Consider the following 23,899-nt stretch of genomic DNA (forward strand, 5'->3'; position numbering starts at 1 on the left):
TAAGTCTTCACCATGTCCAGCTCCGGGCTCTGTATCACTATGGCTCTGTGGCACTGTAGCCTGTATCATGTGCTTTTACTTTGGCCTTGCCAGGAACTGCACCAAAACGCCCCCAATGGCTTCTCAACCTTCCAACCTGATTCCAAACTGACATTTGCAGCCCAATCCTGAACCAACTTAATATTCTTATTGACCACCGATCCAGTTATCCTCCTAGTCAGTTACTCACTTTTTTTAAGCACTGATCTTTGAGGGTACTTCTACCTCCCAGTGTCTCACTGTATTGCTTCTGCTTTTGTAGCGGACTGCTTGTGTTTTCCCAATTTCATTTTTCCGATTTCTTCAGACTGGCTCCACTCCGTGATCTCTGCACTGAAGCAAATCACCACAATTCCAATCTTCACTGTTATGCTTTGACTTTACTTCTGCAATGTGGTCTTCAAAAATGCACCGCTGTCACCATATTGTGTTTCTGGGTTTTTCACACAAACTTATCAATCACACACTGATGAATGGTAACAAATACTTTGGGTTCTTTTTATTGAAGACTCACAATACTATATACAAGTCACTGGAAAGCTCAACATGCACACTTTATTAGGGATTAATGCAACTCCTATTGCTGTGTCACATGTTGTATGACAGCACTTGCTGCAGTGATGATGCACACTCACTATTTACAAATTCCTTTAAAGCAATATCACAACAGTAACCCCATTGGCACCTCCATGATGAGGATGACAGTCATGTGCATCTCAGCTGATAAAATAGACAAGTGAGCAGGCTGCCTCCACTTCATCTGAGATCACAAGGGGAGTACCGCATAGAAATGGCCAAGAGTGAATATTCACCATGTCAGGCAGAGCACTGAGTGGGCCACTGGGGTTTGTTTCAACTGTGACGGTGCACTTTTTCTCTTTTTGAACACTATGTAAATATAGACGCATGAAACCAGACACGTGATCTTCCTTTTATTAATGGCAGGACAGGAAAAGAGGAATTAAGTGGTGAAGGAGAGCAATGGCCCTTGAATGGGGATAGTGGAACCTCTGGATAGATGTGAATCCTTCATTGGCAGTAAGAGTTGATCAATTCCAGGCTGTGTCTTCAATGGAAGTGCACTCACAGGCAGCTCAAAGTGAGTTCCAGAGCATGCCATCCTTCTGGGTTAGATGATCCCTGATGCTGATGGAATCCTGATGAGACCCTTGAGTGCCCCTTGTCCCTCTCCTCTGCTCTCCTGATGCCCAGGGCTTTGCCCTTCTTGCAGAGGGTGTTGCTCCGCATCACCACTGGATGCGAAATCTGAGAGTCATGTTCACATTGCCAGCTGCTGCCTTCCTTGCGCTCAGGTGACCTCCCAATTTTGCCTGGAAGCCTTACCCCCCTTCTTATGCTCCCATGATGCCAAGAGGGTGACGACCCTCTGCACTGGCCAAGTGCATGCAAAACACTCTCCAAGCAACATGTGCAGACCCAATGGCACCTGTATGTCAATGGCTGAGTGAACCTCTGAGCTGTTCTTCGTTTTATGTGCACATCCTAATTTGTTGGGGTGGCCATGACTGGCTTCCCGCAGTGTTGGCGCCTCTGTGCTCCTGGTCTGTCCATGACCTAGCGTGCAGCCCATGCGCCCTCACCAAAATCTTAACATGTCCCTCAAAGAGCTCTCAATGAGCTCTTCAACAACCTTAATTGGACTCATTAGCAGATCAGACGGGTTCTCGGGGGTGGCCTTCCCCCACCCAAATGAAAGTCGCCGGTGGCAGGAATGTTCGATGGGAAACTGGCACATGGCCGGCACTGTTATTTTCATCATCTGCCTGCCTCCATTCCCGGCCCCAGTGGGACGTAAAAATTCAGTCCCTTGTCTTTTCTCAATGATTCTGTCAGAAGCTAATACTTCATTTTATGTCAAATATATGATCAACTTCAATAAAATAGTGCATACAGAAATTTAATTCTAATGCATTAACAAATGCACTAAAAGTAGTACATTGAAGGAATTTTGGCCTTACATTGCTTATTATATTCTTGGATGACTTTTTTGATGAGGTCTTCCTGTCCCTAAGTCCCTCCTGAACAGAAATGTATGTCACGTGCAATTTGGACACAGATCCAGCATAAATTACTGTTGATGTAAGTGATCAAAAAAATTCACTATAGTGACTATACAATTGTGCACAGATCTGCATTTAGTAGAATTGCAAAGCATGCATGATCACCTAGTTGCACTTTCTTTAAAGAGAGGTTAACACAAATATCTCAGAAAAAGGAAAGTGAGTTAAATGAAATTGAGATTTAAATAGCATTATCTTAAATTATAATACTGAAATCAGGTGTAGCTAAGCAATCAGAATGGGGTGGTGCCCACAACACCCAAGATCATCCGGGTACATAATTAAGCAATGTAGAGGTGAAGCTACTTAGATTTACAGAGAAATTGCAACCCAGAAAGAAATCACTCGGCCCAACCAGTCAGTGTTGGTGCTTATCCTCCACATCCTCTGCAGTCTCCCTAATTCCATGTGTACCCCTGCCATTCTGACATAAAAGTGAGCATTAGCCTCAGAAAGAATCACAAGATTTAAGTATTTAATTTAAATTTCAAGTCTGAATATTCTTAAAAGAACAATCCCTCAAACTGTTATGAATACTAGTAGGAGGTTAAGTTTGTAGATCATGAATTTGCCTAAATGAAGAAGGAAAATATGCAATGAATCACCCAGGTCACTCCTGAACACTTTCTGTTTGCAAACTCAAGAGTGGCATAGGCAGATATGTGGAAGAGCATCTGTCAGCCAAGGAATGGAATAAGATGCAGGAATGGACCAAATAAAAAAAAAGAATATGGTTGCCTTCAACAATCTAATATGTAAGGTTCTCAAACAAACCTTTGTAGCAGGAGGCATGTCTCCATCTGCAGTGATTGTCTTTAGCTCAATTTTTTCTGCTTTCTTCTCCTCGTCTATTGGCTGCTTCTCATTGTCTGTTGATTTTTCTGGGCTAGAGTTCCTAAAAACATAGTCAATTTTTTTGGGCAAACTTGCAGAAAAGTTAACAAGGAGTGTAAACATAATCTGTACTATGAAAAACACCAATTTACAGGAACAAGGATGTAAACAAAAAATAAAATAGTCTTCAGGAATAACATGATTTTTCTTTCCGTACTTATGCTTCCGCAAGCTTGACTCAAGAGATAAGTAGATGATCTGCATTCAGGACTCCACCAGTGTACTTCAGTAGTTAAGTGTTAGGAGGATGGCAAGTGTGATACTGTTGCCTTAACCTCTAATTTTCCCTCCCTTTGGCAAAATGTCAGCCTTCCTGTTTGATGCCTAGCTGAAACTAATCATGTGATTAAAAAACCATCAAATAACACCAAAAACAAGAAGTTTCTGATATCCTGTCTAAAGACTCAATGGAGAGAAAACTAACATGAATAAGATAAAACATTAAAGAAACAGATAGACAAGAAAAGACAACTAAAACATACAGCGCTTAAGATCCCAAAAGGATGCCACTAACAATCTCTTCTTTCTTGCTGGAGAAGCTTGCCCAGAACTCCAGATTGGAAGTTGTCAACAGAGGAGCCTGCCTGCAGAGCCTTTACCCCCATCAAAGAAATCACGCTGGCCATCACAGGCACTGGCAGAGTAATGGCCATGTTGACTGTCATTGCTGGAGGAGGCATTGCACAGACTTTCTTCACACCTTATCCTCTTTTTCCCTTCTTACTTCTATCTCATCCTACACATTCTGCATGACAAAATGCAGATGCTTTCATCAGCCACTTTTTTCTTTGCTCTCCTTTCATACCACGAGCTAACCTTTATCCCTCGCTTTCATTTGAGGTGCAGTTTTAATGTAATTCATGTAATTAAAACATCATGGTCCCTTTAAAGACTGTTGGTTTGATTGCTATTTGCCTGAGAAAACATACCACAGCATACAAAGTCCTGGTCCAATATTGGAAAAGTAACTGAAATAGGCATTAGCCACTCAGATTTGCACAGGCAACGGGCCTAACTCCTGTCTGAAGCAGATGGCATATTACATATCTGGCAACACTCCATGGGGAATGAGTGTGCGTATATTGCATGCGATATTGGATCTTTCAGTGCTATATTTTGCCTGAAAATAGGCTCTGTGCAATCCAATTTTTAGGCCCATGAGTCCAAATTGCATGTGGCAAGTTGTGAAACCGACTTCAATAAATCTAGTAATTTGTGGGATGGCACCAAAAAAGTCACTTAAAAAGTTGCTATCTTGTTGTAAGAATTTAACTGGTTCATTAGTGTCCTTCTGGAAAAGGAATCTTCCACTGCTACCCGGTCTAACCTATGCATTACTCCAGTCTTACACTACGTCGCTGACACTTAATGATCTCTGAAGTAGCCTAGCAAGTCACTTCGTTGCAAAATAGATTGCCCTGAATGAAAATAAAAATAAAAATTACTATTGCAAGAGCATCATCACCAGAAGGACTTGTAGTGACAAGAAGGGCAAGTAGGGATGGGAAATAAAATGCGACCTTGCCAGCATTTCACACATCCTGCGAAAATCCACAATGATTAATTTTGTATTCCAAGCCTACTTTACTGACTTTGTGAATCAAACACTGAGACACTTAGATATAGATTGAATTGAGGAATATTTTTTCACAGTTGAATCAAAGGGCTTTAGAAAAAAACTAATCAAAAAAAGGCCTGCTAAAAGCAAAATCAGACAGGAAACAAAATATTACTGAAATCATTACCTGGCTAGCTTTTTGCGTTCCTTTTCTTCTTCCTCCTCCTTCTGGGCAGAAGTCAAACTTTCAGCATCAGCCAGATTGTCTACAGCGATGGCCAAAAATACATTTAATAGTATATCTGTTTGTAGGCAGAGTCAAGGCAATTACAGTATTTGATCACTGCAGTATTTTGCAAGACAGGTTTATCTATATGACTATACGATGTTGACACAAAAAGTATGTAACAATACCATATAGTATGGTACTAAACCATGCTGAAGCTACTTTTTAATATACTGAAAGTATATAGAATTTTGTGACATCAAGATAAAATATTATCACCAATTTGACCAGTTTTTCGTTCTAAACACTTCAAAATTATCATGTGGAGCAAATGCATCCTGAAATGCATGGTTTTGCAATTAAAGATACTGATCTCAAAATCCCAGAAGTTTTGCTGCAATTACACCCTATGGTGTCTTCAGCATTACTTCAACAAAGCTGGTGAGCTTACATGATTCTAACAGGTGGGTCCTTCAAACCCTAGATGTTCTTCACAGTAAAAAGATACAGTTCCCACAAATGAAGAGGATGATGAAGTAAATACAGACGAGCATTCCTGGGAAAGATGGCCCTCCATATGCCCTTATCCCATCATACATCACTGAATTCCAGTCCTCACCTGTCAGGATCTAGAGAAAACAGAAAAAAGAAAACCTCTATTATAAAACCACACACATAAAGGAAGAATATATAACATTTCTAGTGAGCTGATTTGGGGCCATTAATACATGCCAGGGATGTGACAAGGCTGAAATAACCCACATATGACTGGTGCTCGGGAGTTATGCAACTCACAACACTTAATGAGTAATTTTTCATTAAATTATCATGCCCTGAAATTAATATTAATTTGTATGAATAAAGATATCATGCTTGAACATACAGGCATAAAATAAAATTGAGAGAGTATAGGAATATAGGAACAGGAGTAGGGCCTTCAGCCCCTTGAACCTGTTCCATTATTCTATTAAATCAACCTCTCAAACCTGCTCCATCATTATAGTTAATCATGGATCATCTATCCTTCAATTTAATTCAGATACCCTTTTTCCATTTCCCCATATACACTTATTGAACAAAAATCTACCAATCTCAGTCCTGAAAAATTCAACTGACCCAGCATTCACAACGTAATGGGGGAAAATTCCCAATTTCCACTACCCTTTGTGTGAAAAATGTTTCTTGCTTTCACTCCTGAATGGCCAAGCTCTAATTTTAAGATTATGGCCCCTTACTGTCGGGTCTCCCCAGCAGAAATAGTTTCTCTTCCAACCCGCAGTTCCTTTATCATTGCAAACGGCTTGATAAGATCACCCTTCAACCTTTTAAACTCAAGGGATTATAAACCAAGTTAAATGAAATCTGTCCTCATAATTTAACCCTTTAAGCCCTGGTATCATCCTGGTGAATCTACTCTGTACCCCCTCTAAGGTCAATATATCTTTCCTGAGAACCTAAAACTGAACATAGTACTCCAGAAGGTGTCTGGCCAAGGTTCCGTACAATTGAAACATTAATTCCTCACTTTTGTATTCTAACCCCCTTGAGATAAAGGCCAATATTCCATTCACCTTTTTGATTATTTTATTGTGAATCTGCATGAGCTTTTAGCAATTTTTGTACACAGACATCTAAATCCTTCCACAGTTCATAGTCTCTAACCATTAAGAAAATATACTGATTTGTATTTCTTGCACCCAAAGTGGATGACCTCACCCTTTCCCACAATGGACTCCATCTTCCATAGTTTTGCCCCCACACCAGGCAGAATCTTTTGGACTTAGTTCCTGCCAGAACGCTGGGACCATTTGTGGGTCAGGAACCCAATTACTAATTTGCGTGTCTTGCCATGGCTCTTGAACTCATTAGCATCCCACATCTGGAATTAGGGAGGGTGGGCGGGACGATGCGTCTATTTTGTCAAAGGAAAGATTTTTAATTAAAGGGACCATGGCATGAGTTACAAGGATTGAGGCTGCAACAACCACAGGAATGGAGGAGACCTGGGAAGGCTGCTTTCCATGTCTCTCACTCGTACTTGGAGGTCTTACTCGGGATCCGAGGGGCTGCAGTGAGGTAAGCTGTCCAAAGGATGGGAGAAAGAGGACAACCTCTCTAACTAAGCAGGTGTGGATGGAAGTAGCCGAGGAAGTCAGCAGCAGATGTGTCGTCCCTCCAACCTGGATACAGCACATCAAGAGGATGCAGGACCTCAGGAGGGTGGGAAAGGTGAATGGCATAACACTTTCAGGTGACAAGCCCCACACTCTGACTTTCCCAGCAATCTCCTCAGCTCGACACGCCTTGTAGCTCTACTCATTCCTCTCTCTGCAGGCACCTCACAACCCCATCTGAACAGCTCACATTCACCCTCAGCCTATTGTTCTCTTGCACATGTGCCTCACAGTCACCCTCCCCAAATGTTGTCCTTCTCTTCTATCCACATAAACCATTTCAAACACTCACACCTTTCTGCTTTCTCTCCTTGCAGGAGAAGGCAGCACACAACTTAGTGCTAGGCAGAGACTTGGGGTGAGAGTGTCGGCCACTGGCAATGCATGCCCACCTGCGCCACTGGGAAGGGGGACTTGTTCCAGAGTCTGAATCTCCTGAGCTACTGGTTCTCAGACGTGTTGAGAGAGATGATTCTCTGCTTGTAGACCCTGTGATTGGGTTCTCGTTTCCTTCTAGCTGGATCTTGGTGTTCATCTCCTCTGCCCTGTGGCAGGCATGTGGCTGAGGAGAAGGCAGCGCTGCTGTTGCTGGCGCTTATGGTGGTGTTGTTGCTTCTGCTCGCCCCTCATTAGAGGTGTAAGGTGCAGCTGTATAAGCAGCTCCATGAGTTGGTGAAGGCTGGCATCAAGGAAGTGCAGCTGAAGGTGATTGAAGTGCAAGGCAGATGAAATGCCTTCCAGGAAGTTGGAAAACTCAGCCCTCTCGACCCTGCAAAGTAGCACTGTGGGTGTACCCTCACCAGATGGACTGCAGCAGTTCAAGAAGGCAGCTCACCACCATCTTCTCAAGGGCAATTAGGGTTGTGTTACAAATGCTGGCTTTGCCAGCGCTGCCCACATGCCATGAAAAAAAACCTGTCAAACAGATGAAAGCACTGTCTGACAGAAGAGCTTTGAACAGCAGTCTCTCATTGGGCATAGATGTAGCTCCTCAGTTTCAGTAGTCAAAGCCTTCCCACCTTGTCAGTTTCACTGAAGAAGCACTTCCTGCTGCGCACTTGCCTTAGCGAGCTTGGCAAGCTGCTGACAGGTCAGCAAACAGGTCCCCCGGCTTGGAAATCCAGAACTTAGGGTTAAAACAGGTTTTAATTGGTTTCTTAAGTACTTCTTAATTACTTATCTGACAGATCCAAGGGGGTGCCTGCGCGCCTTCAATCCCACCCCACAGAAATCCAGAAGAGGCCAGGATCCTGACCCGACATCAATTTTAGGAAATTTAACTCCCTGCACAGACGCAAATCCACTTCCCCTCTCCTGGGAAAATTCCCCCACAGAGGGCTGGATTTTGTGGAGGTGGCAGGACTCCTGGCGCCGAGGAAAAGAAGTGGGAGAATTCCTGTCTCGGCCTTTTCGTGCGATCCTCCGTTGTTTCAGTGGCAAGGTTTCCGCCGCCGGGATCTTTGACCCTTTTAAGACAGAGAGTCCATCTCCAAGAGCTGCTGTCCAATCACACGGCCGACAGCTCAGCAGTATTAGTAGTTTCACCGGAAGTGGTGGCTACTGCCGGTACTGCAGAGGCATTGGACCTAGGCCCAGTGCTGGAACCCCAGACCTCAGGTAAGTGAGGCGGGGTTGCTGGGGCCAGTCCGGAAGGTGCCCTCCCCGTGTGGCGGAGGCACACCCCCACTGCCCGCCCCTGGTTAGATCCCAGCGGCAGCAGCAGGTCCTCCGCTTCCCACCACCTGTTGGGATTCTATGGGCTCCCGGCCTCTAACCCATCTCTGGGGGGCCCATAAAATCTAGCCTATAGTCTCTCTATGTGTCTTTGAAATTACTGATCCGTCACAAGGTTTCCTCCAATTCTGTGCACTTTCCTTTTTGCTACTAATCTCTTGAGTGAAACTTTATCAAATGCCTTCTGAAAGTCCATATAGGCAACATCCTTTAATTTCCCCTATCCTTCACACAAGTGATTCCCCTCAAAAAATTCAACTAGATTAGTAAGATTTGGCTTGTCTTTCACAAATCTATGCTGCCTTGTTCAAGTGCTCAGTCACTCTGTCCCTGATGATTGATTCCAGTAACTTTCCCATAACGAACTGGTCTATAGTTACCTGGTGCTGGATCTAATAGGGCCCCTGGTGATGGGCGAGGTGACGGGGAGAACTGCGATGGGAGGCGTGGGCGGAGACCCGTCCCCTTCCCATCACGCCGCAATTAGGTTGGCGTGGGAAAGGCTGAAGATGGCCTTCCCACTTGCAGGCCAATTGAAGCCCTTTAGTGACCACTTAAGGGCTTCTTCCCATTGCCACTGGAATTGACCCAGTGGCGGGGGTGGCTTTCCACACACAGGTAGGTTGTCCAGTGAAACGAAGTGACCCACCTGTAGGCTTGGGGGTGGGGGGTACTCCAGATTGCCCACGGAGGACCCCCAGCGGCAAAGTCCAACCTTCATTAACACCCACCCTGCTCTCATTGCTCAGTTTCCCTCCTCCATCGCCAGGGCCTGCCAGATTGGCCTCGGTGACCCTGCCTCACTTACCTTCTCTCCGTGTCTCCAGTAATGGGCCTGCTCCCAGGCCTCCTGTAGAACTGGCATGCTGATACTACTGAGCTGCCAACTCTCTGATCGGCCAGAACCCATTTTTAAAGGATGGGGATCCTGGTGACAAACACTTAAATGCCTGAGTGCCGTTGAATCATACTGGCGGGGCGGGGGTGGGGGGGGGGCGGTGGTGCTCCAAAAGGCATGCCGGGGTTCCCTTTGCCTTTTTGGCCCGGCGGTAGGACCCCTCCGATGCGACTAAATCCAGCCCCTGGTTTCTGTCACCCTCCCATCTTAAGTAATGAGTGACATTTCCAATCACAATTCCTGAATATAGAGAGCTTGGCCAAAATTATGACAAATGCCTCGGTAATTTTCTCCCCTATTTCTTTTAATAACCCGTGGTAAAAATCATGATGTCGTTGATACTTGTCCATCATCAGTCCTATTCCACTGAATACTCTTCAGAAATTATCCTCATACAAATGTAATTATGCATAAATAAAAAGTTTAAGAACTTCATATCTTCTTGTGATTTTTAATGGTGTATATGTTTGCATTCATTGCCTGGGCCATGATCTGATAGACTATCATTTGCTGTAGAGACTGCCTGATTTTCATTCCATTGATTTTAAATAGGGCCGGCTCAATAATGGGTGGGGCAAACTGCTCAGCCAGATTACTGCCTAGGCAGTGAAGACAAAAAAATTACCCCTATGTGGCAATGAATAATTATGTCCTGAATCAAAAAGTCTTCAGTTTTGTGGTTTCCTGTCAAGCTGGGCGGCACAGTGGTGCAGTGGTTAGCACCGCAGCCTCACAGCTCCAGTGACCCGGGTTCGATTCCGGGTACTGCCTGTGTGGAGTTTGCAAGTTCTCCCTGTGTCTGCGTGGGTTTTCTCCGGGTGCTCCGGTTTCCTCCCACAAGCCAAAAGACTTGCAGGTTGATAGGTAAATTGGCCATTATAAATTGTCACTAGTATAGGTAGGTGGTAGGGAAATATAAGGACAGGTGGGGATGTTTGGTAGGAATATGGGATTAGTGTAGGATTAGTATAAATGGGTGGTTGATGTTCGGCACAGACTCGGTGGGCCGAAGGACCTGTTTCAGTGCTGTATCTCTAAACTAATCTAATCTATGCAATTCCTCTGTCATGATAAAAAGAAAATGTCTGCATTGAAGTCAATTGAAAGGAAAATTGATCAGTTTGTATAATAGCTGACTGATCCGCTATCGTCTGTTTTGGGCTCCTGCCAAAGTTGAATTTTACTATTGCTAAGCCAACCCAGTGATGCGGCACACCTATGTGTGACACTTTGCACCCACCATTCCTCATACAATAAGTGTAACCTCAGCCAGAATGAGACACTTTCTTACAGGAAAAAGATAGGCACACATCTTAGTGACTGGTTACAGATAGGCATCAGCACTAATTTTCAGCAACTCACTTTCTCAGCTGCAAATAATGAGTAATGTTGATTTAAACCTAAACATGAAAAACTATTCAAACAAAGGGAGAATTAGAAGTACAAACATGGAAAAAAAAACAATTACAATAAGAAATGGTTATAAGTGAATTTCAGTGTGATTAACCCATTAGCTATCATCATTCAAATGGTTTGCAGGGGCAACTGAATACTGATTATCTTCAACGCAGCTATAGCCGTTTCCTAAATATAATACTGTGAACCTGAAAGCAGCTCTCTACAAAACGTTGTAAGTCACCACTGGCTTTGCACAGCTTGACACAATGAGGGCAAAATGCAAATCATGTGACCAGCACAAAACACCAGAGACAAACACAAGCTAAATTGTTGGCACATAAGCTTTCAATTCCTGTATTTCGTACATCACTTTTAACATATACTTTCTTTGAATTGTGGGCTTAATTTTCCCCTGCCTCCAGTTGTATCCATTTGCAATTCTCCAGTGAGCGGCTGGCCGGTGACCTCCACTGTTCTGCTGCTGTGTAGTTAAAAATCTATCCCTATGAATTTAGACATTATACCTCTAAATTGTGGTGTCACATCTGAAGTAACAGCTTTACTGCAAACACAAACAAGAGACTGCATCCTCAGAGTAATGCAGTGGATGGAAGCTTAACTGAATAGACCTGCATGCACTGGAGAGGCTGGTAGCCAGCTGGGAACACATTTGTAATTGAAGTGGGGTTTGCCGTGGTTCTTTAACTCAGCCACGCATTAGCATCCTGCTTCTGGGTTGCTGGTGATGACGACTCTGTCAATGATGGCTCTGTATTTAGAGGGACCCTGACAGGATCAGAATGGCTGCAGGAAAGCTTGCTTCTGAAACAAACTGAAAGCAAGAAAATGGAAGGAAGACGTGAGAAGGCTGCCCCCAGTTCTCTGACTCTTCTCTAGTGTCATGCTGGAGATGATGAGGGAAAGGAGGACGGTCCTCTTCCCTGTGGATGGGAGGAACATGCCAGCCATCCGAACAAAGCAGATGTGACTGGAAGTAGCAGAGTCTGTGAACAGCAGGAGTGTGATGCCCAGGGCCTATTTGGGCCTATATTCTCTGGAGTTTAGAAGAATGAGAGGCAATCTCATTGAAACATACAAGATTCTGAAGGGGCTGGATAAGTTAGATGTAGAGAGATTGTTTTTGCTGGTTGGGGAATCTAAAACACGGGGACACAGTCTCAGGATAAGGGCCAATCATTTAGGACTGAGATGAGGAGAAATTATTTCACTCAAAGGGTTATGAATCTTTGGAATTCTCTACCCCAGAGGGTTGTGGATGCTCCAACGTTGAATCCATTTAAGGCTGTGAGAGACAGACTTTTGGTTTCTCAGGGAATCAAGGGATATGGCGAGAGGGCGGGAAAATGAGGTAGAAGCCTAAGATCAGCCATGATCGTATTGAATGGCGGAGAGGGCTCAATGGGCCATAGGGTCTATGCTTGCTCCTATTACTTGTGTGTTTGTGGATTTAGTATCAGGAAAGGTTTAATGACCTTGTTAGATCAGGAAAGTTGTGTGTCATACCAATTTCAGGTGGCATCGATCACTCTCTGACTTCCATAGCATTCTCCTGCATACTATACCTCTGACTGACACACCTTGCAGTTCCACACATTCCTTTCTCTCCAGGCACCTCCTCAAATCTCCATCTGAACAGCCAACACTCATACTCACCCTCATCCTATTGCCCTATTGCACTAATCCCTCACATTCACTCTCCTCAAATGGTCTGCACTGAGTGCTGGTGAGTCTGGTGAGAGGGATTTTTAAGGGTTAACTTCTATCTAAAGTCTAATTTTTTCTTCATTTAGCAATTAACTAAAAATTACTCCTTAAGTTAAGAGAAGTTAAGTTTTATTCCAGCCTTAAAACAGGGGTATATAAGCTCTCTGCGAGCAGCTGCAGCTAGTTACTTAGGTACTTAGATGAGGGAAGGGCTGTCGATGTCATATACATGGACTTCAGTAAGGCGTTTGATAAGGTTCCCCATGGCAGGCTGATGGAGAAAGTGAAGGCGCTTGGGGTCCAAGGTGTACTAGCTAGATGGATAAAGAACTGGCTGGGCAACAGGAGACAGAGAGTAGCAGTAGAAGGGAGTTTTTCAAAATGGAGACGTGTGACCAGTGGTGTTCCACAGGGATCCGTGCTGGGACCACTGTTGTTTGTGATATACATTAATGATTTGGAGGAAAGTATAGGTGGACTGATTAGCAAATTTGCAGACGACACTAAGATTGGTGGAGTAGCAGATAGTGAAGGGGACTGTCAGAGAATACAGCAGAATATAGATAGATTGGAGAGTTGGGCAGAGAAATGGCAGATGGAGTTCAATCAGGGCAAATGCGAGGTGATGCATTTTGGAAGATCCAATTCAAGAGTGAACTATACAGTAAATGGAAAAGTCCTGGGGAAAATTGATGTCCAGAGAGATTTGGGTGTTCAGGTCCACTGTTCCCTGAAGGTGGCAACGCAGGTAAATAGAGTGGTCAAGAAGGCATACGGCATGCTTTCCTTCATCGGACGGGGCATTGAGTACAAGAGTTGGCAGGTCATGTTACAGTTGTATAGGACTTTGGTTCGGCCACATTTGGAATACTGCGTACAGTTCTGGTCGCCACATTATCAAAAGGATGTGGATGCTTTGGAGAGGGTGCAGAGGAGGTTCACCAGGATGTTGCCTGGTATGGAGGGCGCTAGCTATGAAGAGAGGTTGAGCAGATTAGGATTATTTTCATTAGAAAGACGGAGGTTGAGGGGGGACCTGATTGAGGTGTACAAAATCATGAGAGGTATAGACAGGGTGGATAGCAAGAGGCTTTTTCCCAGAGTGGGGGTTTCAATTACTAGAGGACACGAGTTCAAAGTGAAAGGGGAAAAGTTTAGGGGGGATATGCGTGGAAAGTTCTTTACGCAGAGGGTGGTGGGCACCTGGAACGCATTGCCAGCGGAGGTGGTAGATGCGGGCACGATGGAGTCTTTTAAGATGTATCTAGACAGATACATGAATGGGCAGGAAGAAAAGAGATACAGAACCTTAGAAAATAGGCAACATGTTTAGAGAGAGGATCTGGATCGGCGCAGGCTTGGAGGGCCGAAGGGCCTGTTCCTGTGCTGTAATTATCTTTGTTCTTTGTTCTTTTTGTTCAAACTGTTTTTCCAAAGCTTGAATCAGTTGTTTTTCAGAAAGTATAAAAGCAGGGCTTCCTCAGTGATGCTTTGTCTGCACCGTGCTGCTTTGAGTGCACAGAGTGTAAAGTGGGAGTTTGGTGAGTGAAGCAGTTCAGTAAGGGAGGTGCTCCTTCCTTTCTTTTTTGACCTTTTTTCAGCCTCCAATAGCTGGCTCTTACTTTGGTACAGGGGAAGAAGCTGATTGGTGAGTAACAGGTAAGTTATTCTACTTATTCTAATTGTAACAAATAGTTTTTAAAGTTACAATAGGCAGGTCAGCTCGGCCAAGTGGAATGTACATCCTGCAGTATGTGGGAAGTCATGGACGCACCATGTGTCCCAGATGAAAACATCTGCAGGAAGTGACACCGGCTGCAGAAGCTTGAGCTCCGGGTTTCGGAACTCGAGCGGCAGCTGGAGTCACTGTTGTGCATCCATGAGGCTGAGGGCTATGTGGATAGCATATTTAGGGAGGTGGTCACACCACAGGTTAGGAGCATGGAATGGGTGACTGCCAGGCAGTCTTGGAGAACCAGGCAAGAAGTGCTGGAGTCCCCTGAGTCTATCTTGCTTGCTAATCGGTTTTCCATTTTGGATACCGGTGAGAGTGAGGGTTCCTCGGGGGAATGCAGCCAGAGCAAAGTCCGTAGCACCATGGGTGGCTCAGCTGAACAGGAGGGGAGGAAGAAGAGTAGAAGAGCAATTGTGAGAGGGAATTCAACAGGCATTTCTGTGGCAGTAAACATGACTCCAGGATGGTGTGTTACTTCCCTGGTGCCAGGCTCAAGAATGTGACAGAGCAGCTGCAAGATATCCTTCTGGGGGAGGGTGAACAGCCAGAGGTTGTAGTCCACATTGGTACTAATGACATAGGTAGGAAGAAGGATGAGTTCCTGAAAGCAAATTTTCGGGAGTTAGGGAGGAAATTAAAAAGCAGGACCTCAAGAGCAGTAATCTCAGGATTACTCCCAGAGCCATCTGCTAGTGAACATGGGAATAGGAGGATTGATCGATTGAACATGTGGCTGGAGAATTGGTGTAGGAGGGAGGGCTTCAGATTTCTGAGGCATTGAACATAAGAACATAAGAACTAGGAGCAGGAGTAGGCAATTCAGCCGCTTGAGCCTGCGTTGCCATTCAATATGATCATGGATGATCTCATCTCGGCCTCAACTCCACTTTCCTGCCCGTTCTCCATAACCCTTCAACCCATTACTAATTAAAAATTTGTCTATCTCCTCCTTAAATTTACTCAATGTCCCGGCATCCACCGCACTCTGGGGTAGTGAATTCCACAGACTCACGACCCTTTGAGAGAAGTAATTTCTCCTCATCTCTGTTTTAAATTTGCTACCCCTTATCCTAAAACTATGACCTCTTGTTCTAGATTGCCCCACAAGAGGAAACGTCCTCTCTATGTCTACTTTGTCAAACCCCTTAATAATCTTATATACCTCAATTAGATCTCCTCTCATTCTTTTAAACTCGAGAGTAAAGGCCTAAACTGCTCAATCTCTCTTCATAAGACAGACCCCTCATCTCCGGAATCAATCTAGTGAACCTCCTCTGAACTGCCTTCAATGCAACTACATCCCTCCTCAAGTAAAGGGACCAAAACTGTACGCAATACTCCAGGTGCGGTCTCACTAATGCCTTGTACAGTTGCAGCAACACTTCCCTACTTTTATACTCTACTCCTTTCACAATAAATACCAAAATTCCATTTGCCTTCCTTATTACCTGCTGTATTTGCATACTAGTTTTCAGCAAATCATGCATGAGGACACCCAGATCCCTCTGCACTGAAGCACTCTGAAGTTTCTCTCCATTTAGAGAATAATTTGCCTTTCTATTCTTCTGACCAAAATGGATAACCTCACACTTATCCACGTTAAACTCCATCTGCCACATTTTGGTCCATTCACCTAACCTTTGTAAATTTCTTATTTCTTTATTGAGGCCAGTTCTGGGGCAGGTGGGGCCTGTACAAGATGGACGGGTTACACCACAACAGGACTGGGACTAATATCCTCGCAGGGAGATTTTCTAGTGTGTTGGGGAGAGTTTCAACTAGCTTGTCAGGGGGATGGGAACCTGAGGGGTAGCTCAAATTGGAAGTAAAGCAGGTAACAGGAAGTAGAAAAGTAGCAAGTGAAATTAAAAGGCAGGCAAAACAAAGACGAGCATCAACTAGGCTTAGAATGCAGAATAATGTCAAAAAGACAATGTTAAGGGCACTCTACCTGAATGCACACAGCATTCTCAATGGTTTAAAGGCACAAATATGGGTAAATGAGTATGATCTAATTGCCATTACAGAAACGTAGCTACAGGGTGACCAAAACTGGGAACTGAATATTCAAGGATAGTCGACATTTAGGAAGGACAGGCAAAAAAGAAAAGGTGGTGGTGTTGCACTGATAATAAGGGATGGGATCAGTTATTAGTAAGGGAGTATCTCCAATCAGAAGAACAAAATGTGGAATCTGTTTGGGTGGAGCTAAAAATAGCAAGGGGCAGCAAACATTGGTCGGCGTTGTTTATAGGCCACCAAACAGTAGTGGTAGGGTGGCGCATGCTGTTAATCAGGAGATTAGAGAAGTATATAGCATGGGTAATGCAGTAATCATGGGTGACTTCAATCTGCATATACGCTGGGTAAACTTAATGAGCACTGATGCTGTTGAGGATGAGTTTCTGGAGTATTAGAGATGGTTTTCTAGAGCAGTATGTTGAGGAACTGACTAAAGAACAGGCTATTTTAGATCTAGTATTATGTAATGAGAAAGGGCTAATTAATAATCTTGTTGTAAAAGAACCTTTAGGGATGAGTAACCACAATATGATAAAACTTTACATTATGTTTGAAAGTGAAGTAGTTCAATCTGAAGCCAGGGTGTTAAATTTGAACAAAGGAAATTATGAAGATATGAGGGACCAATTGGTTGAGGTGGATTGGGAAAATACATTCAAAGGCATGACAGTGCATAGGCAATGTATAGTCTTTAAAGAATTATTACATAGTTTACAGCAACTATACATTCCTTCAAGGCACAAACACCCCAAAGGTAAAAGCAGTCAACCGTGGAAAATAAAGGAAGGTAAGGATAGTATAAGATTAAAAGAAAAAGCCTATAAAGTTGCCAGAAATAGTCGTAAACCTGAGGATTGGGAGGATTTTAGAATACAGCAAAGGAGGACCAAGAAACTGTTAAAGAAAGGGAGAATAGAATATGAATGTAAACCAGCAAAAAACAAAGAAATGGACTGTAAAAGCTTCGATAAGTACATAAAAAGGAAACTTTTGGCTAAGACAAATATGCGTCTATTACAGGCAGAGTCAGGAGAATTTATAATGGGTACTGAACAAATTGTTGGAGCTGCGGGCTGACAAGTCCCTGGGTGCTGATTGACTTCATCCTAGGGTATTAAAATAAGTAGCTGGTGAGATAGTTAATGCGCTAGTTTTAATTTTCCAAAATTCCCTAGATTCGGGGAAGGTTCCGTTAGATTGGAAAATAGCGAACGTAACTCCTCAAAAAAGGAGACAGAAATCAGGAAACTACAGGTTCGTTAGCTTAACATCTGTCTTTGGGAAAATGTTAGAAGCTATTATTAAAGACTTGTTATAGCAGGGCATTTAAAAAAATTCAAGGTAATCAGGCACAGTCAACATAGTTTTGTGAAAGGGAAATCATGTTTAACCAATTTATTGGAGTTCTTTGAGAGAGTTACATGTGCTGTGGATAAAGGGGAACCGGTGGATGTATTGCACTTAGATTTCCAGAAGGCATTTGATAAGGTGCCACATCAAAGGTTATTGCAGAAAATAAAAGCTTATGGTGTAGGGGTAACATATTGGTATAGATAGAAGATTGGCTAGCTAACAGGAACCAGAGTAGACATAAAGAGTCTTTTTCAGGTTGGCAAGATGTAACGAGTGGTGTGACACAGGGATCAGTGCTGCAGCCTCAACAACTTTTTACAATTTATATAAATGACTTGGATGAAGGGAGCGAAGACATGGTTGCTAAATTTACCGATGACACAAAGATTGGTAGGTAAGTAACTTGTGAAGAAGACATAAGGGGGCTACAAAAGGATATAGATAGGTTAAGTGAGTAGGCAAAACCCTGGCAAATGGAGCATAATGTGGGAAAGTGTGAAATTGTCCACTTTGGCAGGAAGAATAAAAAAGAAGCATATTATCTAAATGGTGAGTGCTTGCAGAGCTCTGAGATGCAGAGGGATCTGGGTGTTGTAGTGCATGAATCGCAAAAGGCTAGTATGCAGGTACAGCACGTAATTAGGAAAGCTAACAGAATGTTACTGTTTATCGCGAGGGGAATTGAATACAAAAGTAGGGAGGTTATGCTTCAGCTATACAGGGCATTGATGAGACCACATCTGGAGTACTGTGTACAGTATTGGTCTCCTTATTTAAGGAACGATGTAAATGCGTTGGAGGCTGTTCAGAGAAGGTTTATTAGATTAACACCTGGAATGGGCGGGCTGTCTTGCGAGGAAAGACTGGACAGGCTAGGCTTGTATCCACTGGAATTTAGAAAAGTAACAGGCAATGATTGAAACATATAAGATCTTGAGGGGTCTTGACAGGGTGGATGTGGAAAGGATGTTTCCCCTTGTGGGAGAATCACTGTTTAAAAATAAGGGATCACCCATTTAAGAAAGATGAGGAGAATTTTTTTCCCTGAGGGTCGTGAGTCTTTGGAACTTTCTTCCTCAAAAGGCAGTGGAAGCAGAGTCTTTGAATATTTTTAAGGCAGAGGTAGATAGATTCTTGATAAGCAAGGGGGTGAAAGGTTATCAGGGGTAGGTGGAAATGTGGAGTAATCAGTTCAGCCATGAACTTATTGAATGGCGGAGCAGGCTCGATGGGCCGAGTGGCCTACTCCTGCTCCAAAATTATATGAATTGAGAAATGGTGCAGTGGCTAGCACTGCAGCCTCACAGCTCCAGCAACCTGGGTTCGGTTCTGGGTACTGCCTGTGCAGAGTTTGCAAGTTCTCCCTGTGACCATGTGGGTTTCCTCTGGGTGCTCCGGTTTCCTCCCATATGCCAAAGACTTGTGGGTTGATAGGTAAATTGGCCATTGTAAAAAAATTGCCCCTAGTGTATGTAGATGGTAGGAGAATTGAGGGGATGTGAGAGGAAAAATTGGGATTAATGCAGGATTAGTATAAATGGGTGGCTGATGGTTGGCGTGGACTCATTGGGCCAAAGGGCCTGTTGCGGTGCTGTATCACTCTATGACTCTATTACTTTGTGTCTGTCTTCATTGAGCAAGATAAAATAAATCTCCCAGAATTAGAAATCCAAGGGACCAGGGAAAATGTCGAATTGAAGGATATTAGTAAGAAGGTTGTATTGTAGAAATTAATGGGCTGAAGGTTGATAAGTCCCCAGTACCTGATGTTCTACATCCCAGAGTGTTGAAAGAGGTAGCTATGGATATAGTGGATGCATTGGTGATCATCTTCCAAAATTCAATGGATTGTGGAACAGTTCCAGATTGGAAGGTAGCAAATGTCACCCCACTATTTAAGAGAGGGAGAGAGAAAACTGGGAACTACAGACCTCTTAGCCTTACATCAATAGTAGGGAAAATGCTCAAATCTATTCTAAAGGATGTGATAAATGGATACTTGGATAATAATGATTTGATTGGGCATAGTCAACATGGATTTATGAATGGGAAAATATGTTTGACAAACATGTTGGAGTTTTTTGAGGAGGTCACCAACAGAATTGATAAAGGGGAGTCAGTGGCCATGGTATACTTGGATTTTCAGAAGGCTTTTGATAAAGTCCCCACAGGAGGTTGATTAGCAAAATTAAAGTACATGGATAGCAGGTAATATACTGGCATGGATTAAGGATTGGTTAACAGGCAGAAAAAAGAATAGGAATAAAAGGGTTATTTTTGCATTGGCAGGCTGTGACTAGAGGAGTACCGCAAGGATCAGTACTTGGGCCCCAGCTGTTCACAATATATATCAATGATTTGGATGTGGGGACCAAATGTAGTATTTCCAAGTTTGGGGATGACACAGAACCAGGTAGGAATGTGTGTTGTGAGGAAGATGCAAATTGGCTGCAAGGGGATTTGGATTGACTTAGTGAGTGGGCAAGAACATGGCAGATGGAATATAATGTGGAAAAATGTGAGATTATCCACTTTGGTAGGGGGAATAGATGTGCAGAGTATTTCTTAAATGGTACGAGATTAGAAAGTATCGATGGACAAAGGGACCTGGGTGATCTTGTCAATAAGACACTAAGAGCTAACATGCAGGTGCAGCAAGCAATTTGGAAGGCTAATGGTACCTTAACCTTTATCACAAAAGGATTTTATTATTGGAGTAGCAAAGTCTTGCCTCAATTAGGATGAGCATTGGTTAGACCACATGTGGAGTACTGTGTGCAGCTTTTGTCCTCTTACCTTAGGAAGGATATTATTGCCATAGAGGGAGTGCAACGAAGGTTCACCAGACTTGTTCCTGGAATGGCAGGACTGTCCTATGAAGAGAGATTGGGAAAGCTGGGCCTGTATTCTCTAGAGTTTTGAAGAATGAGAGGTGATCTCATTGAAACCTACAAAATACTTAAAGGGATAGACAGGGTAGATGCAGGTAAGATGTTTCCCTTGGCTGGAGAGTCTAGAACCAGGGGGCACAATTTCAAAATAAGGGGGAAGCCACTTAGGACAGGGATGAGAAGAAATTTCTTTACTCAGAGAGCTGTGAATCTTTGGAATTCTCTACTCCAAAGGGTCATGGAAGCTCAGTCATTGAGTATGTTTAAAGCAGAGATTGACAGATTTCTAGAAACCAATGACATAAGGGGATATGAGGATAGTATGGGAAAAAGGCATTGAAGTGGATGATCAGCCATGATCGTATTGAATAGTGGGGCAGGCTCGAAGGGCTGAATGGCCTACTCCTGCTCCTATGTTCCTCTGTTCTCATTTCATTTTCAACACACATTCCACTTCTGACATTCATAACTCTCTGCTTTCTCTCATTGTAGGGGAAGAGAGCATACAGCTCCATGGAGAGGCAAAGAACCAGGGTGGGACTGCAGCCAGCACCACCCTTACTGCATTGCAAATCAGCAGGGTGGCACACACACTATTGGCAGAATTTAATGCAGCCATTCAAAGCGGGAATGGTGGCGTGGTGGGGGCAGGGAATGGAGAATCTGATCGGAAATCTGGCATCGTGATATCCGTTCTGGATTTTGTCAGTGAAAGGAAAGCGCCAAGGCGGCATTGCCATACCGACGCGACGGGAAGCTATTTTACGTTGCTGAGCCATTGTTTTTAATGCATTTATATCTCATTATCCTGTATTTAATGGTTTGCTCTTGATTCAATGGACAGCGGACAGCAGTCACGTGCCTTCGGGTTCACAACCGTTAAAACCTGGCAGCACCAAGGTGAGAGGCTTCAGTGCTGCGACGGGGAGGCAGCCATTGGCATTGCTGCATCAGGAAACAGTGAGTTTAGGAGGACATTGTTATTGGATTATTATTGTGTGCGCTGCAAGTTGTGGGGGGTGGGGGGGGGTCACCCTATGCCAGTGGCCCTGAAGATCACCGTGGCACTCAACTTTTACACGCCCGGCTCTTTCCAGGGATCTACTGGGGACATGTCTGGGTCTCCCAAACAGCTGCCCACCGCTGAATCAAGGAGGTGACCAATGCCCTGTTCAAGAGGGCCGGCGACTCTGTGTGCTACCGGACCCACCCTGACAGTCAGGCCAAGAGGGCCATTGGGTTTGGGGCCATCACTGGATTTCCACAGATGCAAGGGATGATAGATTGCGCGCACGTGGCCACCAAGGCTCCCACGGACCAACCAGCCGCCTTCAGGAAGGGCTTCCATTCAATCAATGTTCAACTGGTCTGCGACCATCGGAAGTGTTTCCTGCAGGTGCATACCCGCTGGTCAAGAAGCAGCCACAACGCCTACATACTTCGACAGTCCTATGTGCCACAGCTTTACATGCCCCCTGCTCACCTCCAGGGATGGATGCATTCGCTGGGCCAAAGCATACCCGTTGAAGACTTAGCTTCTTACGCCTGTGAGGAATCCTCACAATGTAGCAGCGGAGAGGTACAACAATTGCCACGGCTCCATTCAAGGGACCATCAAGCAGGACATTGGGCTTCTGAAGATGAGATTGCACTGCCTCAATCAATTTGATGGTGCCCTGCAATATGCCCCAGTGAGGGTCTCGTGTATCGTGGTGATCTGCTGTGCTCTGCACACTTTAGCACTGGTGAGGGGGGGAGGCCTTACATGACTGATGCCTGAACGACACTTCTCCACTGACAAGGAGGACGCAGAGGAAGAAGAGGAGCAAGCAGTACTGGATGCTGAAGACCTTGCGCCGGAGGCCAGACAATTGAGCAATGTGCCAAGGAGGCAAGAGACAACCTCATAATCAAACATTTCCGGCCACCCTGATGTCCACTTAGACTCTAATTATGACTCACCTTAGCACATGTAGTCTGTTGGGTCCTTTCCATTTGTGTTCCCTGACTTGTGACCAGCTGCGATGCGCGCTAGTACCCATGGGAGAACACATGTTAATGAGAGCTGTGGTCACATTGGCATTGCACCAAGGGGGAAGTCAGCAGCTCACAATTAAGGCATAATGGAAAATGGATTTCAGACAATGATCATTCATGATTTGCACAAAAGTACTTTTAATTAATCAAAACATTACATATTTCCCACACCCTTGTGTCTAGGTGGGTTTCTTAATACATTTGCGAGTGCTGCTATGCGGTTTGATCCCTGAGACAGCAGCTGAGCTGGAGGCAGGCTGCCCCTTGGCCTGTGATGACTTTGGCGGCGTCCTCTGGCTGCCTGAAGCCTGGAGGGCCCCAGCTGCCTGAGGGTGTCCTCAGCTGGTGTAGGACTCTCCTCTGGCATTGCGGCCTCTGAAGCTGGGTTCACTGGCAGAGGGGCTGAGGAATTGAGGTCCACGCTTGGAGCACCTTTAAGGAGCCCTGGCTGTGGAGGTCAGCCTCTCCTTCCTTTCAAGACTCACTTGAACCTCTCTGCTCATCAGAGAAGGACAAGGAGCGGGAGAAGTCTCCAGGCTTCTGGTCCTTCTCTCATCTTGCGACAGCTGCGTCAAGTGTGCAGATCTGTGTGCATCTGTGGGATATGACTCTCTATGAGGGTCGCCAACGTCTTGATGGAGAAAGCCATGTGCTCACATGCCTGAGACATGGCAGCACTCGTGGCATGGATGGACTCCTCCATCGTCCGCTCATGGCTGCGTATAGCCTCTGGCATCTCTGCCAAACATTGTCTTACCTCTCTCTGCAACTCCAGCATGCCCTGTGCTGTCGACACCACAGGCTCATCACCCCAGGGTTCAGCATGGGCCTGGCCACCCACAGTCCTCTGACTGTTAAAGCCCTTGGCTGTTTCCGCCTAAGCCAGCTGCTCAGGCAAGTGTGTGGTGCGCTCAGTGCTTGTGACCCTGATTCTAAAGCTGAGTGGGTACCCACTGAAGTGAAAGTATCTGCACCAGTGGAAGATGCAGGAGATTCATGGGATGGTGTGGTCTTCTCCCTCAGAAGTTGATGGCTGTCTCTGTGTAGGTTCAGTCTCCTGCACACACTGACCTGCATGAGAGAACACAAACATGTGTGGGTTAGGCTGTGAGATCTCATCATATCAACCATATG

At 44.6% G+C, this 23,899-nt stretch overlaps 1 protein-coding gene across 5 annotated transcripts in view; it reads right to left on the bottom strand.

The window, feature by feature from the left end:
- Positions 1 to 23,899, bottom strand: part of cacna1c (calcium channel, voltage-dependent, L type, alpha 1C subunit) — a 1,113,964-nt gene that overhangs the window by 338,326 nt on the left and 751,739 nt on the right. For all 5 annotated transcript variants that reach the window (XM_068050762.1, XM_068050758.1, XM_068050759.1 and 2 more), the window contains 3 exons: positions 5,307 to 5,427; positions 4,760 to 4,874; positions 2,895 to 3,015 (listed from right to left, as the gene is read on the bottom strand). In XM_068050762.1, the coding sequence (XP_067906863.1) occupies positions 2,895 to 3,015; positions 4,760 to 4,874; positions 5,307 to 5,427 (357 nt within the window). The remainder of the gene's footprint in view (positions 1 to 2,894; positions 3,016 to 4,759; positions 4,875 to 5,306; positions 5,428 to 23,899) is intronic.

Source organism: Heterodontus francisci, chromosome 18 (assembly GCF_036365525.1).
Source record: "Heterodontus francisci isolate sHetFra1 chromosome 18, sHetFra1.hap1, whole genome shotgun sequence".
In the NCBI taxonomy this organism is placed as follows: Eukaryota; Metazoa; Chordata; class Chondrichthyes; order Heterodontiformes; family Heterodontidae; genus Heterodontus; species Heterodontus francisci.